This window comes from Ahaetulla prasina, chromosome 7, assembly GCF_028640845.1.
Source record: "Ahaetulla prasina isolate Xishuangbanna chromosome 7, ASM2864084v1, whole genome shotgun sequence".
In the NCBI taxonomy this organism is placed as follows: domain Eukaryota; kingdom Metazoa; phylum Chordata; class Lepidosauria; order Squamata; family Colubridae; genus Ahaetulla; species Ahaetulla prasina.
Genome location: NC_080545.1, coordinates 64,619,640 through 64,637,597, shown reverse-complemented (window position 1 = coordinate 64,637,597; position 17,958 = coordinate 64,619,640). Strand labels below are relative to the sequence as shown.

The 17,958-nt window shown below is 39.0% G+C and overlaps 1 protein-coding gene across 4 annotated transcripts in view; it reads right to left on the bottom strand.

Annotated features, from left to right (window-relative positions):
* The window catches only part of ATF7IP (activating transcription factor 7 interacting protein), a 103,175-nt gene that overhangs the window by 21,709 nt on the left and 63,508 nt on the right, over window positions 1-17,958 (bottom strand). For all 4 annotated transcript variants that reach the window (XM_058190819.1, XM_058190818.1, XM_058190821.1 and 1 more), the window contains 3 exons: window positions 7,518-8,165; window positions 4,780-4,868; window positions 1,284-1,362 (listed from right to left, as the gene is read on the bottom strand). In XM_058190819.1, the coding sequence (XP_058046802.1) occupies window positions 1,284-1,362; window positions 4,780-4,868; window positions 7,518-8,165 (816 nt within the window). The remainder of the gene's footprint in view (window positions 1-1,283; window positions 1,363-4,779; window positions 4,869-7,517; window positions 8,166-17,958) is intronic.

Here is a 17,958-nt window from a genome sequence, read left to right as displayed (position 1 = left end):
CTATGCAAATGTAGGACTTTGCAGTTGTTTCTATTAAAATTTATCTAAGTTTCCATCTTTTGTTCTACTTTGTCAACATTCTCCCAAACACTGAAAATGTCATCTACATTACATGCTATTATCCTTATCTGTAGTGTCCGCAAAGTATTTTCTAAGCATTCATACAAGACATTTATGAATATGCTGGTGCTTCATAATTATAGCTCCTTCTAACTTGATGCAGATATGCATTTCTTGACTGTTCAACCATCTCCGTATTCATCTACTGGTAGCATAATCCTGTTAATCCTTTGTTACCTTCTCCACTAGATTTTCCTGATACACTTTGTTCAATAATTTCCTAAAGTCAAAGTACACTATGTCCACTGAATTCCTGAACTGTCACTCTATCAAAATTGGTGTTTAGGTTGACTTGGAATAATTTATTTTTAATAAACCCATTCTGGGTTCTGCCAAACCATGTATTCTTCCCATAAATCAACTGCTTAATAATTTGTTCAAGGATTTCTTGGAAATAAGATCTAGCTGACCAGTCTGTAGTTACCTGGGCTTTCCTTTTCCTCTTTTTGAATATAGGAACAAACATTGTCCTATTACAGTCTTCTGGTGTTGTATTTATTCTCCATGATTTTTCAAAGATAAAAGAAAAGACTTCCGCAAGCTTCATCAAGACTCTTGTATTTAACTTAGTCTTGGATTCTTTAACTTTGTTCATGATAGCCAGGTGCTCCCTACCTTCTCTTCCTTATCTCGGCTTGCCACTCCTTCTTTTTGTCCATTGGCCAATTCATAGCAATTCAATTCAAATGTACAAGCAGGCAGATAATCAAGCTTGTTTAGTACTTTAAAACTCAGCATCCGAATCTTAAATTGTGTCTAGTAAGCAACTAGTGGCTGGACTTTGTGGAGGCATTATATCATCCCCATACATTACACTGTTCAAAACTCTGGCTACTAAACTTTGCATCAACTGCAACTTCTGCCATTTTTCAAGAAAAAACTCATGTAAGAACTCTGTAACAGTAAAAAAAAGTTTACTAATATCTTGGGCAAATAAATTTATGAAAACATAAACATTCATGGACTGCAATAATCAGGTGCATTATGTGTTATCATGAAATTTTAAAACTCAGTTTTGAATAATGTTTTATAGTAAAATCATTTTAATTAACAAGTGTTTATTTTTGATTTTAATAACTTCTGAAATTAATACATTGTAACATAGCATATTCTTACTTCCATTAACCAAATCCTATTTTTGGTCAGGTATATTTTTCAGTTACCTTGAGAAGAACCATAATCTTCATCATCTAATGTGAGATCAATTACTCCAGCTGTAATACTTCCTGTAACCTTTCCAGTCTGGAAAATGAAAAAAGCAAGCAAGCAAACAAAATATTACCCAAACCCATTATTTGTAAAACAGGTTTTCAGTTTCCTTTTAAGAGTGTTAAAAATGACATAAAGTATTCCCACAGAGAACTATGGGATTTTAATTACTCTACTGAAATGTACAATTAGTTTTAGTGGAGCTAATTCTAATACAACTAATTTGATGCGACATAATAAAATAAAAATTAAAAAACCAGATTAACTAGATTAACACCTGCAATATTAAGAACTAGAATGCTTTAAAGAAATGCCTATTAAGAACTAGAAAGCCTTGCAAAAGCCTCGAGTAATAATGACATATTTCTAAACAGTAGAAACATAGAAAAGAATAGCCAATTTAATTTTTGTATTCCAGAATACTCCATATTTTATAGGTTTTCACAGGTATAGGTATGTAGGTCTTGGCGTATTTGGGTCTTTTCCGTGTAAAATTGAAAGTATCTAGGCGACGTTTCGACGAGGTCCCACTCGTCATCTTCAGGCTGGTGCTTTCGGCTTTGTGCTTGTGTGAGCAAAGCGTGGTCGGAGCTGCCATGTCTCTATAAATACTGGTGGGGAGGTGTGGAGTGCTGGCTTTGTTGCTGTAAGCAGGTTGGTTGATGGAGTTGATGTTTGTAGATTGGTCAGCTGTTTCGTAGTACCCTGTGTGGGTGTGGTCCTAGCTCTTTGCCCATTAGTCTTAACGACCTGGGTAATGGGCTGTGCTGCAACATCCTGAGCTCTAGTGCTGTGACATCCTGAGTACTGGGCTGCAACATCCCGAGCAGATGGCTGTGATGCAGCATCCCAGGCCCTGGTCTGGCTCCGAGTCCATGTTCATGGCGTGTGTCAGCTTGCTTTGCATGGGGATCAAAGGGGGGTGCAGCAGCTGGTGATGCCGCCATGGTCTGGCTTCTGGATGGTGGTTGTATTTTGTCTATAGGATGGGTTTGGGTTTGAAGCTGGTGAGGATGATTGGTGTGGCGTCATGTGTTATTCTGGGTCCGGTGTCAATTTTCGTGGTGGGGACTCGTTTGTTGACTAGGGCTAGTTTCCAGATGTCTGGTAGGCAGGAGGTATCGTCACGTTTATTCCATAATTCCATAATTATTCTCTTGTTGTAGTGTTCAGTTTTGGAGATTAATTTGGTTCCTTCAAATTCAATTTCATGTCCTGTTGCTTTAAGGTGCTGTAAAAGGGAGGAAGTTTTTTCTTCTTTTCTGACTGCGTCAGAAAAGCACCAGCCTGAAGATGATGAGTGGGACCTCATCGAAACGTCGCCTAGATACTTTCAACCTTACACAGGAAAAGACCCGAATATGCCAAGACCTACATACCTATACCCGTGAAAACCTACAAAAACACACACACAAATACACACACACGTCGAAATGCTGCCAAGATACTCTCAACCTTACACGGGAAAAGACCCAAATATGACAAGACCTATACCTGTGAAAACCTACAAAAACATACATACATACATATGTACATACATACATATATAAAATTTAGAGTTCACTTATAGGTTTCCCACTACTTTTCTACTTGAGTTTGTATATTTTTATATTTCTCCATACCCCCAGGTTACATTAATTAATGTGTACACACACACACACCCCCCTCTTATTTTCCTGGTCAAACACAACTACCTTGGTCTTTGATGCATTAATTTTCAGGCCTATAGTGCCCATCACAGCATACAATCACAATATGGCACATAAGGTTCATTAATTCTATTATAATACTATTCTTATAACATAAGTACAGCTGTATTTATTGATATCTTTTGGCAGAATTAGGATGGCTAAGTAGGCCATCCTGATTCTTCATGAATTTTCAGAGGCTACTACATAAGCAAACGACATCCATATTTTAAACATTCCTCCAATTACATTTCCTATACTGTAGTCTTTTAAAAAAGCATTTTAACATTCTTCAAAATATTATATAATCACCTTTCCTCCATTTTTTTAAACATTCATAACATTTTTTCAATTTTATTTTTAATGTATCATCATTATTATTATTCCCATAAAAAGATCTCTAAAATATTCGTTATAGGTCTTCTTTGTTTCAGCTTCATATGTCATTTTATTATGTTTATTTTTCATTCCATTAATTCTAGTGGGATTTTTTGTTTAGCTCCCTTCATTCAATTTTCAAAAATAATTTGAGTCAAAATTGCTATACAGTTTCTTTGCCTGTTTTATCTATTCCTTGCTTTCTATTGAAATAGCAACATACATTTTAATCCTTGTAACGATTTGTTAAGCACACTTTTACACACATTACATTGTAGTCATTTTTTTTTTGAACAATCATTCTATTTCCCCCCTCATCCACAGCCTCTGCATCTTTCCATTAAGCATGTTTTTCTTATTTCCAACTAGTGTCACACCTGAGGTACTTTATAACATAATTCTTTTCTCTCAGATCAAAATAACTTTCTTATGTCCATTTTCCCTTGATTCTATAAGGAGAATAAGCTGTCTTTTAACACTTTTGTACTCTTCCTGCAGCCTACTTTCACTCCGTTTTATTTCATTTTCCTCTAAATCTCCCCAAGATTTACTTTGACCATATTAAAAATTGATTAATCAACATTAATAATCTCGCATCACTTTTGTAATCCCAAATTTTCATTGTAAACAAAACAACTTTTTCGAGTCATTTCTTCAGTATGTGTACACATGAATAGATTTTTGCTTAAACCATGTATTTCGAACATAGGTGTCATTTTTACAGAAGAAATCAAACAATAAACTATTCATTTTGGGGACTCCAAATGGCTCAATCATTTTTCCTATATCTCCTATCTAATAATTTACTGATGTCATCTAGTGGAGTAAGTTATATTCCTGGTTTACATTTGCTCAGAATTTTAAACAATTTCACTGAAAGTACAACCCTGGTTTAATCATTACCAACTTTTTTTAACCATAACACATCATTTACTGTAAAGATATGATTTTATTCTGCTAGGACATGTTTGAGCTAGTGACAAGGGCCATCTGTAAGGAATGAAATTGGTGAGGCAGGAACCAACAATATCTTCACCAGAGAGAACAATTACATCAAAGATGCTTTTCAAGAGAACAGCCTTCTGTTTGACGTGGCAAGAGAAGAGAAAAGGGAACAGAACTCAAATGCAGGGGACAGGCTTTGCACAGTCATGTACAGGTTTTGACTTCTGTGTACACCAGTAGGCAACACCTTCTAAGTAAATAATCTAGCCGTATTATCTATGATAACACAAGCCAGAAAGATCAACTCCAGCTGCAGAATAAGTAACATTTACTTTTTATTAATACCCTGAAATAATTAATTATAATACCTGACCTGATTTGTTAAATGGAAGGAAAATAAAGTAGTGTAGTCTCCATAAAAACAAACAAACCAGCATACCTGCAACGGCACATCAGCTGCCTTCTTATTTGCTATATTATCTGCTGCTGGTGGTGGTGGAAGTGGTAACAATCTGGATGTCTGATTCTCTAAGATGATCAAGGAACAATTTCATTGCATTGCCTTACAAATATAATTTTAAGACATGTAACTATTTTAAAAGTAAAATGCAGCAAAAACATTTTATTTTCCCCCTAAAAGATTTCAGTTTGTTTTTCAATTGAATTGAATTTTGCAGCATCCATCCATCCATCCATCCATTTATCTATCTATCTATCTAGGTGGAAACAATTCTGAAGTGATTTATTTTGATCTGATTTTTTTTCCATCTCAAAAACCTGGTATTTTAAAGGGATGTGTGCACTTTTTGTATCTACTTTATCTGTTGCAGGTTAAGTGCATGATGCAACAGACATTCTTTTGTAGCGTCTGGAGGCTGTGGCAGCATGGATGGAGAACGACAGACTTCAACTGAGCCCTGATAAAACAGAATGGCTGTGTGTAGGCCACTCTGTATTCAGTTTATCTTTGGTCTTAAATGGGATTACATTACCCCAGACAAACCTGGAGGTTCTCCTGGACTCACAGCTCTTGCTTGAAAAACAGGTGGCAGCTGTGGCTAGGAGGGCCTTTATTCAGCATTGTTTTGTGTGTCAGTTACACACTTTCTTGGATAGGGAGGTTCTCTGTTTAGTCATTCAGGCCCTGCCCTTTGGACTACTGCAAGAAGCTCTAGATGGGGCTGTCCTTGAAAAGTATCTGAAAGTGGTACAAATGCAGTTCCACAGGCAATTTTGCAATGTACAAATTGCAACATTGCATTGTACAAGTTGCATGGTACAAATGCAGTTGCACAGGCAATTTTAGGCATCCAAAGAAAGGCGTATGTGAGACCTTCACAAGCTGCACTGGGAACCAGTTTGCTTCGAGGTCAAATCAAGGTCCAGTTCGAGGAGGTGGTACATCCATCCTTCCTCGCCTTGACCTTTCAACAGCTTTCAATATCACTGATCATGGTAGTTTTTGGGGCCAACTTACAGAGTTGGGGTGGGTGGCACAATTTTATACTGGTTCACAACCTTCCTCCTAGGCAACTAATAGTCCTTGATAAGAGAGACAGCACTACAACCCCTGGCGCCTGCTACAGAGCTCAATGTGGTCTCCACTCTTTTTTAACATCTACATGAAACCACTTGGCAGGATCATCCATCAGCACTGGATAAGATATCACTAGTATGCTGATGAGACCCAGTTATATATCTCCATCCTGGGTGAAGTGATTGATATTGTGGATATTCTTCCATGGTGCCTGGAACCTTTGGGGGCCTGAATGGGGAAAACAGGCTTCAGCTGTTTTCAGAACGGCTGTGAGTGGACCTCTATATCCAGGAGTTTATCATCTTTATTTTTGGATGGAGTTGCACTACCCCAGACAGACCTGGTACTTAATTTGGAGGCCTTTCGGGACTCACGGCTCCTGCTCAAAAAGCAGGTGGCAGCCATGGCTTAGAGGGCCATGTTCATGTTGTGTGCCAGTTACTCCCTTTCCTGGATAGGGAGGTGCTTCATTTACTCATGATGTGGTCAATTTCTGTCTAGACTACTGCAACGCAATATTGCAACTACATGTGGCTATCACTGAAAAGTATCCAAAAATTTCAGCTGGTGCAGAAGCAGCAGAATGTGACCACAAGCAATTCTAAGTGTCCAAGGTAGGGTAACATTTTTGCTCCGCAAACTACAGAGTGCCAGTTTGCTTCTGCATTCAATTCAAGGTGTTGTGATCTATAAAGCCCTACATAACTTATGGAACCTTCTTCGTCCCATAACATCAGACTGTGCCACCCAGTTGAACAAGGAAGGTATGTTGTAGAACCTGTCAGTTAAAGAATTTTGACTGGTAAGGGTCTAGGTCAGTGATGGCTAACATTTTTGCCATCGCATGCCAAAAGTGTGGGGGAGCATGGGGTGTGTGGGGGGGTGACGAGTGCATGTGCCCACATCCATAATTCAATGTGTCCCGCCCCCATGCATGCACGCCCGACCCCGCTGCGCTCCCCCCGCTTTTGGTACACGATGGCCCGGTGGGCCTGTTTTTTGCCCTCCCCAGGCACCAGAGGCTCTCTAGGAATCTGGGGAGGGCAAAAATGGCATTCTCCACCCCCCAGAGGCCCTAGAAGGCTCTGGAGCTGAGCTAAGGCAACACTCACATGCCCACTGATATGGCTCCGCATGCCACATGTGGCATGCATGCCATAGGTTCGCCATCACAGGTCCAGTGGTAAGTCTTCTCTGCCATTGCCCCCATTGTATGGAACATTCTTTCCCTGGTGGTCATACACCAGGGAAAGGTCATACATCACTCTCCTGGTCTTCTGAAAAGACATGGCTCGGCACCCTCTCCTGAGGAGCCCATAGCCGTGGGGCTGGTTAGTCCCTTGAAAGCCCTTCCTTCATCTTTTAGTTAATTTTAATCAATTTATCTCTTGAAAATTTTGTCTTATATATATATATACACACACACACACACACACACACACACACACACACACAGAGAGAGAGAGTTTTATATTATTGTACACCACCCAGAATCACTCTGCGGGGGAGATGGGCTTTATAAAAATGTGAAATAAATGAATAAATAAATATCTATTTGTGCAAAGCTTAAGAGTCATTTGATGAGGAAGTTGGGCAATTTCTAAATATCGTATGTAAATAAATAAAAAACAAAAACTCACCAATTCTTGGTGTTGTAGTATTCACTTCAGAAGGAGCTGAATTATTGAAGGCTGATATAGGAATCTTCATCTGTATGGAGTTCCTATTGATGGGAGGAGTATATATTCCTGAAGTACTCACAGTAGCCAAAGTAGTCCTTGTGGCTTGTGCAACAGCATGTGCTGTTGTTACAGCTTGCACTGCAAGGGTTGTCCCTATTGAACAGCCAACAGTAGCTGGAGAGTTCCTCTGAATGCTTGAACTGGACAATGAAGGGTTGTTTGGTTTTGCTGAATTAGTTGATGACAAAGACAAAGGAGTTTTGGTTAGATTGCCAACATTTGATTGGCTTTGGACAGGTATAAATTCAACACTGCCAGATTGCTGATTAGTAACCAAGGTTCCTGTGTGACCTTGCAGGAGCTGAGGCTGAGAGGACATTGCAACAGGTACATGCAGGATTACTGGCAAAGACTGAAGTGAAACAGACATTGGCTGTGTATTCCCACCAGCCACTTGGCTGGTACCAACTACTGTTGCAGTGTTAGCTGTGGGAAGAACAGGTGTCGTCAAAGAACCAGATGTAAGGGATGCAGAAGTAACTGGTGTTTGGGGCTTCGGGTGTCCACTGACTGGTGTCTGTGGAGTAGTAAGAGAAGCAGCAGACACTATAAAAAGAAAGAAAAAGAAATAAAAATTTTGTGTCAAATTAGTTATTTCATAATAAAATAAAATGAATTTAAATTACAATTTCATCATGGCAATCAACACTTTTATTGTACTTTTTATTCATGTAAAAGCATAGTTTTTATTACTATTTGATATCATCAAAATAAAAACAAACCATTATTATAATAAAAAGACACTTTTTGGGAAATATTGTTAAAACTTATTTATTTCAGGCTTAACATATTGTGAAAAGGTGAATTAACTTTTAATGATATATTTAATTGCATAATATTTCCAACATACTGCATGAGTTCAACAGGACTAAAAATGTTTTCCTACTCATTTTCATTGGTACTCAGTGCCTGATGCATGATTATTGTATCCAACAATAATCAGACTGGATGGATTCCAATTGCCTTATACCAGGGGTCTGCAAAGTTGGCTCTTTTAAGACTTGTGGATTTCAACTCCCAGAGTTCCTCAGCTAGCAAAGCTGGCTGAGAAACTCTGGGAGTTGAAGTCCACAAGTCTTAAAAGAGCCAACTTTGCAGACCCCTGCCTTATACCATTTTCAATTGTGGCAACGTCCTGGTGCACTTTTCAACATATTCATAAATCTGTACTTAGATTTTTAGTGTGAATGCTGAAAATGAATCTTCAGTGACATGTTGCACCATAAAGTCTTGTATGTTGTAAGAAGGTTAGTCAACCTGCTGAATGTAGTTTGGTGCACTGTAGCTGCCAAGAAAATTCTTAATGACATTCTTGAATACTTTTCAAGTGATTTTCTCTGGCCCCACTAACAGATCTTTGAACCATTTGTCATTGATGATGATTCTGATCTCTGGACCAAGTAAAATGTCTTCTTTAATCTTGGTCTCAGTTATTTTTGGAGACATCTGTCTCAAGTAACAAAAACTTCACCTTCTTTGTTCAAGATTTCTAAAAACAATATGTAATAGGTTAAACTACAAGTTAATTTCATGACTAGCAAACAAAAATATATAAAAATACACCCAAATGTGTTCAGGAAGTAAAATCTTTGTCATTCTGTGGAATTTGCAAGATGTTAAGGAAAGTAAAATATCAGGCAGAATCATGAAGAGAGACATACAGGTAAGATGAGCAGTATAGAAATTAGGTAAATAAAAATGTCCCTTTATTATTCTACCAATAATAGTAAATGAAAACAATACATTCAAACAAGTAAAATCAATTTTATCAATCAATTTGATGCTTTAGAACGAATCCTAGTAAAAAATTACGAATAGTAAGTCAAAATAATAAAAATTGACAAGAATTCCTTACTTAAACAATCAGAATTTGCTATTTGAAAATTTTAAGACAAACCAAACTTCAGCTGTCTATGTGCAGAATTATAAATCATCAATTTCAAAGTTAGTATCAGATATTTTTTAAAATATGAGGTTATCTTTTATGTGTATTTCCAGAGCATAGTTTGCCAATCTTTTTCAAGGAAATTTTTGAAAAAATTGAATTTAATTTCCAATGGGAAACATAAAATATCTTAGCCACCACAAACCTAATTCAGTGTATCTATAGAAATATAAAACTTAGTGATGTTTAACAGAAAAACAGCAGGCAAGAAAAGGTAGAAAAGATTTTCCAATTTCTAAACTGCTTTGAAATTTTAATTTGCCACGGAAACTCTTTCTCAACAATAAGTTGAATCAGAAATACTTTTATAATGCAAGTTTTTGTCTGAATACCGAATAATTTAGAAACTTCAACTAAGGTAGACTGGAAATATTTAGCTGTTGAAATATTCAAACTTTGCATGGTACTCATTTGGCTTTCATAAACTATTATCTGATCCACATCAGGCAGCAGAATACATGAATAGGAAAATAGCAGAGCTATTTCATTAGTTTTCAATAATCATCCACCATTAGCCTACCTGAATTTTTTTTCATCCCAGATGATTATGGTGAAGAATTAAAATGTAAGAATATGTACATAAGTTTCTTTCTCATTGCCATTATATTTTCCTTAAATATCCAGACAAACAATAAAAAACTATCTTTTGTCATCTATTTAAAGCATGAGCATTGGCCACTAATTAATTTCTAGGCCTTATTCAATTCTAATTTTGTTTCAAATTGTCTCAGGATTAATTATGCCAGGGAATGCCTTTGTTTAACCAAAGTTTGAAAAAGTTAGGGAGCTCAGGATCTACCCAACTAACTATTGCATTTAACATGAAGAAACTGTAATTACTGTTTTTATTTTGACCTTCTACAGTGGCACAATGTTAATAACTAATGTTCATACTGATTGATCATGAGATCAAGGATATCTGATGGCTGATCTCAGAAGGTATTATTATAACTTGGCAAGAAAAAAGACTTAGGCTTGATACGGTGGACAAAGCGGAAGAATTTTACAGACAAAATTTTGGCAGTGTTGATGAATTAGAGGAAAGAAAATTAAGAGATGAAGGTGAATTAGAGGAACAGGCTCTGGAAGTGATAGAAGCTTCAACAAAAGAAAGAGGAAATGGGAAGGAAGGTAGAATGGATATAAAAGGATATGATGAAAGCAAGCACAAAGAATACACAGAAATTAGACAGATGAGGGCGACAAGATCCAAACAGAAGTAGAGATGCACAAGAGGCAATAACACTTCTATCAGTAAATGTTAATGGCTTAAACTGGCCGATAAAAAGAAAAAAATACTTCAATAAATTTAGTAAAATGCAGTTAGATATAATCGTGTTACAGGAAACACATATAAAGGAATCACAGCGACACTTATTAGAATGTCCTAAACTGGGGAATATGTTCACAACCCTATCACAATAAAAAAAAAAAAAAGGGGGGGGGAATTGTGATATATATCAAAGAAGGAACTTTAGCAAAACAGATTAGCAAAGACGAGGAGGGAAGGCTATTAATAATTGAGATAAGATTAAATGGAAAGAAAGTTGTCTTGGTGGGACTATATGCACCAAATGAGGGCCAAATGATATTTTATAAAAAATTACACAAGATGATTGGAGAATTGGAATATGACGATATCTGTATAGTTGGGGACTTCAACGCAATAGCTGATAGGGAATTGGATCATAAGAGTGATAAAAAGAGGAAAAGTACTAAAAGGATATTGCCTACTACGTTTTTTCAAATGGTGGAGGAGTTAGGTATTAAAGATAGTTGGAGAGAAAGGAATAGAAAAGTGAAACAATATAACTTTTATTCAGAAAGACACAGTACATGGTCTAGGATTGACATGGCATGGATATCATTAGAACTGGATTCAGAAATTGAAGAAATTAAAATTGATATAAATTCATGGGCAGACCACAACTTATTGGAATTAAATGGAGAGGACAAAAAGATGGACTTTGAAAAAAGCAATCCTAAACCAAAATGAGTTTAAACAAAGAATGGATGAACAAATGAGTTTATTCTTCCAAGACAACAAAAAAGAAGACATCTCTGGGATACTGCAAAAGCTTTCATGAGAGGAGTTCCGATAAGAGTACATGGCCAAGGAAAATAAACAAAAAAAGGAAGGAAAAAAAAAGGAAGTAAGTTTAGAATGAGAACTGAGTAAAGTGGAGAAGGGATTACAAAAAGAGCCAAATAAACAAGAGTTCAAACAGCAAATAGAGGAAATTAAACATAAATTAAATATTATTGAAAAAGAGGGGCTAGTTCAGCAAATAAAAGGTGTTAAACAGAATTTTTTTGAAAACGCAAACAAGCCGGGGCAGTGGCTAGTGTAAAGCAGAAACAGAGGGATACTAGATGGATTAACAAATTATATAATGATGAGGGCAAATTAATGTATCAAAATGAAGAGAAGAAAACTGTAGCGTATGAGTTCTTTAAAAAACTATATGAAGATAAAAGATTGGGGAAGATAAAATTTGGCAATATTTTCGGAAAACAGGATTGCTTACGGTCCCGATAGAATACAAGAAGATATTAAACAAAGAGGTAACATTATTAGAATTAATGGAGGCAATCAAAAGCAAAATATAAATAAAGCACCAGGTCCTGATGGGCTGCCACCAAAGTTATACAAGAACTACCAGAGAATACTGAATCCCGTCTTGTTAGATGTCTACAATGATGTTTTAAAGTGAGGCAAAAATTCCACCTTCTTGGAAAGAAGCAACAATCACATTGATCCCAAAGGAAAATTCAGACCTGATACACATTAAAAATTATAGACCAATATACCTATTAAATTCAGACTACAACATTTTTATCACGATTATGGCTGAAAGACTTAAATTTTTTTTAGAAAATTTTATCCACTCAGATCAAAATGATTTTCTGCCCAGACGATACATTAGGAGTAATATTAGGATTATATTAGACACCATAGAATATTATGAGTCTCACAATGAAAAACAGATGCTACTAATGTTTGCAGACGTGCAAAAGGCATTTAATATTGTTAAATGGGAATTCATTCTAAACCAGTTAAAATATATGGATTTCGGGGGGAAATTTATAAAGATGTGTGGAGCAATTTATTCAGAACAAGAAGCAAAAGTCGTAATGAATGGGGAAACAACAATGAACTTTCAAATTCAGAAAGGCATGAGATAGGGTTGTCCACTATAGCCGTTATTGTTTATTTTATTGCTAGAAATGCTGAATAGAGTAATCTGTGAGGATAATCAAATTAGGGGCCTGAAGATCAGAAATGAAACTTTCAAGGTGAAAGCATTTGCAGACAACCTTGTTTTTATTATTGAGGAGCCATTGCAGTCTGCTGTACGGCTGATGGAAGTACTGGAGGAATATGGGGAGGTAGCTGGCCTAAAGATAAATAAGGATAAAACAAAAATGTTAGTTGAAAATATGACACAGGAGAAAGAAAAAAAAGAATTAGAGGAGAAAATTGATATTCAGATAGTCAAAAAAATCAGATACCTGGGGATTCAATTAACATCAAGATGCGTGATGCTCAAAGAAGAGAATTATGATAGATTGATTGAACAAATTAAAATTGATTTAGAGAGATGGGGAAGATTGCAACTCTCCTTTATGGGGAGGATTGCTGCAATTAAGATGAACGTGCTACCTAAAATACTACATTTGTTTCAATGCATACCAATTTGGTTTAAAAAATATTTCTTCATAAACTTGAATAGAATTATAGCAACATTTATATGGCAGGGCAAAAAACCAAGAATTACCGTATATACTCGAGTATAAGCCGATCCGAATATAAGCCGAGGCACCTAATTTTACCACAAAAACTGGGAAAAACTATTGACTCGAGTATAAGCCGAGGGTGGGAAATGAGGCAGCTACTGGTCAATGTAAAAAATAAAGATAGAGCCAAGTAAAATAACATGAATATTTATTTGAACGAAAAACAATAAAAGTGCAAAAGGGGGAAGGAGGATTCCCAGCTTTAGAAAATTTAGAACTACGCCACCTTTGGTATGACCTGAGCATAGCTCATAAAATTATCTGCTACAATGTACTTCCTATCAATGACTACTTCAGCTTCAACCACAACAATACACGAGAACACAATAGATTCAAACTTAAAGTGAACCTCCAATCTAGATTGCAGAAAATGTGACTTCAGTAACAGAGTTGTTAATGCCTGAATGTGCTACCTGACTCTGGTCTCTTCCCAAAATCCCCAAAGCCTTAACCAAAGACTATCTAGTATTGACCTCACCCCATTCCTAAGAGGTCTGTAAGGCGTGCATAAGAGCACCAGCGTGCCTACCGTCCCTGTCCTAATGTTCCCTTTAGTTGTATTCCTTTTATGTATTCAATTCATGCTTATATTTATATAATTATTTAATATGTATTTGACAAAATAAAATGAATGAATGAATGAATAGAATAGAATAGAATAGAATTTTTATTGGCTAAGTGTGATTGGACACACAAGGAATGAATGAATGAATGAATGAATGAGTGAGTGAGTTACTTCAACAACATTGTCTCACAGAAATTGACAATACAACTGCAAGCATGAAAATGAGTCCTCCTTTAGCTTCCAAGGGACCAGGGTGCCTCTGAAGGTCAGTGCTCTAAGCACTAAGAACCCAGCACAAATCTAAGCCTGTATGCACACCAATAGTGAAAATACCCTGCACAGTGTCTCTTGGCAGAGAAGGTTAATTTTCATAGACGTTGGGGTGGCTCGTTTTTTTTTTTGGCAGGGCAATAAGGATCTCTAATATCATTAAACCCAAGTGTGAGGACAGCAGCTAAAATGTTAAGGCCAGTTGTGTGACCTTCTCCAATACAGTTGGCCTGGCTGTTTGCCAAAACTTAAAACACCCTCCCATCCCCCCCTCCCTGCTAAAGCTTCTTTCTTAAAACAATTGTGGTCTTTGCCTTTCATGTCGCTCAACCTTTCACCTGCCAGGTTCCTAGCCCTTCACCCTTGACCCACTGCTGTGTTTGCTTAGCATTGTGCCAATCGACTTTAGAAGTCTGTGTGTGTGTGTGTGTGTGTGTGAGAGAGAGAGAGAGGAGGGAGGAGGGAGTGCAAAGGGGAAGGAGGATTCCCAGCTCTAAACAAAGGAAATCCCGGAATGCCAGCGAAGGCGGTGCTCGCGTTCCTCCTCCCTTGCTCAAAAGCCCCAATAACCTTCACCAGCAAGGCAGACCCCACGGAAGGAAGGGGACGGGCTGACTCACCGAGCATCTGGCTGAAGAGCAGCTGCTCCAGGTCGCCCAGCACGGTGAAGCACGGAGGGAGAAGAAAGAATGAAAGAAGGGGAGGAACGGCCCCTCCTTTCTCTCTCTCTCTCTCTTCCAGCGCCGCGGAAGAGAAAGGGACTAGAGCACACAGGCGCGCACACACACGCCCAGCTTCTGAAGCACGGAGGGAGAAGAAAGAATGAAAGAAGGGGAGGAACGGCCCCTCCTTTCTCTCTCTCTCTCTCTTCCAACGGGAAAACGCTCTTTCGCTTGCGGGGGAGAGGAGGGAGGGAGGGAGGGAGGTTGGCTTGCTTATTCAACCCTTCCCGGCTAGCCATCCAGCCCTTCCCAGGAGAAGGCGAGGAGTTTTGGGCGAGCGACCTTTTTGCTAGAAAGCGGCAGCTGCTGCCCCAACACCACCAGTTGGGGCGGGAGCCGGGTGAGCTGCAGTAACTCCCGCCAGGCTATGCATTGGCGCGGGGAAGCCCTGGCGGTGCAGTCCTTCTCGGCTGAGGGAGGGAGGGTTTCCCCCCCCCTCTTCTCTCTCCCGTTGCGCCTGAACATCTGCCTAGCAACAATGACGACACGGGGAGAACCTTTTTTTCTACTGGTTGAGCTTGGCCAATCGCCGGCTTGCTCTGAGTTGCTGCATTGTTTGTTCACCCGGGGCGTCTCCAATTTACCAGAAAGCGGAACGCGAGTTTGAGGGTCGCGGGCGGGATGGCGCTGCGCTCTGCGCCGCGCGAAACCACCCAAAGGCCAGAAGAAAGGTCATTCCATCGAGTAATGGGCGGCTCCTTCCTCTCCGCCTTACCCATGCTATGCGAGCCGGCTGGGCTGCAACCCGCCACCGCGCTCCTTCCTCAGCCTCCCGGGGCTCGCTCTAGCAGCCGCCAAGCTCAGGCGGACTCGGCAGCTCCCCATCAGCACTCGCCGCGGCGCGATTCGGGCAGGAGGAGTCGGGCTCGCTCCGTGGCGGTGGTGGCGGCGGCGGCAGCGCGCCACCGCCACAGAGCGAGCCCGACTCCTCCTGCCCGAATCGCGCCGTGCAGTGCTGATGGGGAGCTGCCGAGTCCGGCCTGAGCTTGGCGGCTGCCAGAGCGCGAGCCCTGGGAGGCTGAGGAAGGAGCGGCGGCGGGGTTGCAGCCCAGCCGGGCTCGCACAGCATGGGTAAGGCGGAGAGGAAGGAGCCTTCGCCCATTACTCGATGGAATGACCTTTCTTCTGGCCTTTGGGTGGCTCTCGCGGCGGCAGCTCGCGGTCGGGAAACCCTCCTCCTCAGCCGAGAAGGCTGGCGGCTCCCCTGCCCAGCCCTCTCACTGCACCACCAGGGCTTCCCCGCGCCAATGCACAGTCCGCCAAGTTTGCGCCGTCCGCCCACCAGACACGGGAATGGGGGCCGGCCTGGGGGCGACAAATCCCGCGAGACCTCGGCGGGCCCGCTCCCCGTCCCTCCCATGGGAGTCCGTTCGGTACCCCCTCCTGTGCGGGGTTCCCGAAGACGTAGACTCGAGTATAAGCCGAGGGGACGTTTTTCAGCACAAAAAACGTGCTGAAAAACTCGGCTTATACTCGAGTATATACGGTAAATTAAAACTATTGAGGGATGCAATAGAGAGGGGGGGATTCGGCCTACCAAATTGGGAAAAGTATCGGCAAGCAGCAACTTTGGTCTGGGTAAGTGATTGGCTACATCTCAAAAATAGAAGGCTGTTGACATTAGAAGGACATGATCTCTAAAAAGGGTGGTGCACTATCATCTGGGAAGAGAAACATAAAAGTCCACCAGTACTTCCAAAGGCACTACATCAGGAGGGCACTTTTAGATATTTGGCTTAAAATCAAAAGAAGTAATTATATAGAGATCCCTAATTGGATATTGGAAGTAGAAATGCTCACACCTCCCAATCTTCTCAAAACAGGAGGGGCTCTTACATATAAAGAATTATTAAATGTGAAAGGGGAACTGAAATCAAGGAACAAATTAAAGAAAGAAGGAATTGATTAGAATGGTGGGTATATCTACAAATACAGTCTAAATTTATGAAGGACAAAAAAGAAACGGGTATAAAACTAGAACCATCAGAGTTGGATAAAATTTTATTAAATACGGAGGGAAAAGAAAACTATACAGGTACCTATTAGAACAAAACGCGTTTGAAGAACAAGTCAAAGAGACCATGATAATCTGGGGTGGATGTTTTGGGTACAGTATTGATCTGGATAACTGGCAAAATTTGTGGGGAAAAAATATCAAAATCACATTGGTGGCCTCTTACAAAGAAAATTTGTACAAAATGTTTTACAGGTGGCATTTCCCACCCACAAAATTGGCAAAAATTAATAAAAAATATTCTCCAATTTGTTGGAAATGTGAAATCGAGTTAGGATCATACTATCACATGTGGTGGGAGTGCCAAAAAGCTAAAAAATTCTGGCAGCAAATAAGCTGGTTAGAAGAGATGCTAATGGTCAAAATAGAGGTCAAAATAGACTTACTTTAGAACTTATAGACAAAAGCAAATCAAGGTACTATGAGGTATGAAGTAAATTCTATGACTGGCTTGATAGAAGGAAGAATGCCAAAAACAAGAGATAATGAATGTCTGGAAATGTATATATCAACGTATATTGTACTTGTGAGGGTATAATAGAGTTATTAAATATGTATATAGTTTGTAGGGGTAGTAGTAATATAGTATATACTTGATATATAAGGAATTATATAATTATATAATCCTATATTATATAGGAATTGCCTTATACATTGTAAGCCGCCCTGAGTCTTCGGAGAAGGGCGGGGTATAAATGTAAACAAAAATAAATAAATAAATAAATTAGGAGATATGTAAATTTGTATATAGACCGAGGAATATATGATATAGTAACTTGAACTTGATGTTAATGTTAGAAACCAGAGACGTACAGCAATGTCCATTGTTTTTGTTTGTTTTTAAAACCAATAAAATTTTTCTAAATAATTAAAAAGGATATCAATCAATCTATGAATTTATTATTATAAATAAATGATTGATGTGTAAAGAGTAGCTATTACTTTATGGGTAGAAATACCAATTAATAAATGTCAACCTAAATCGTCAGAGCTCGTGGTGCCCTACTGAAGCTTTGGATATGTCC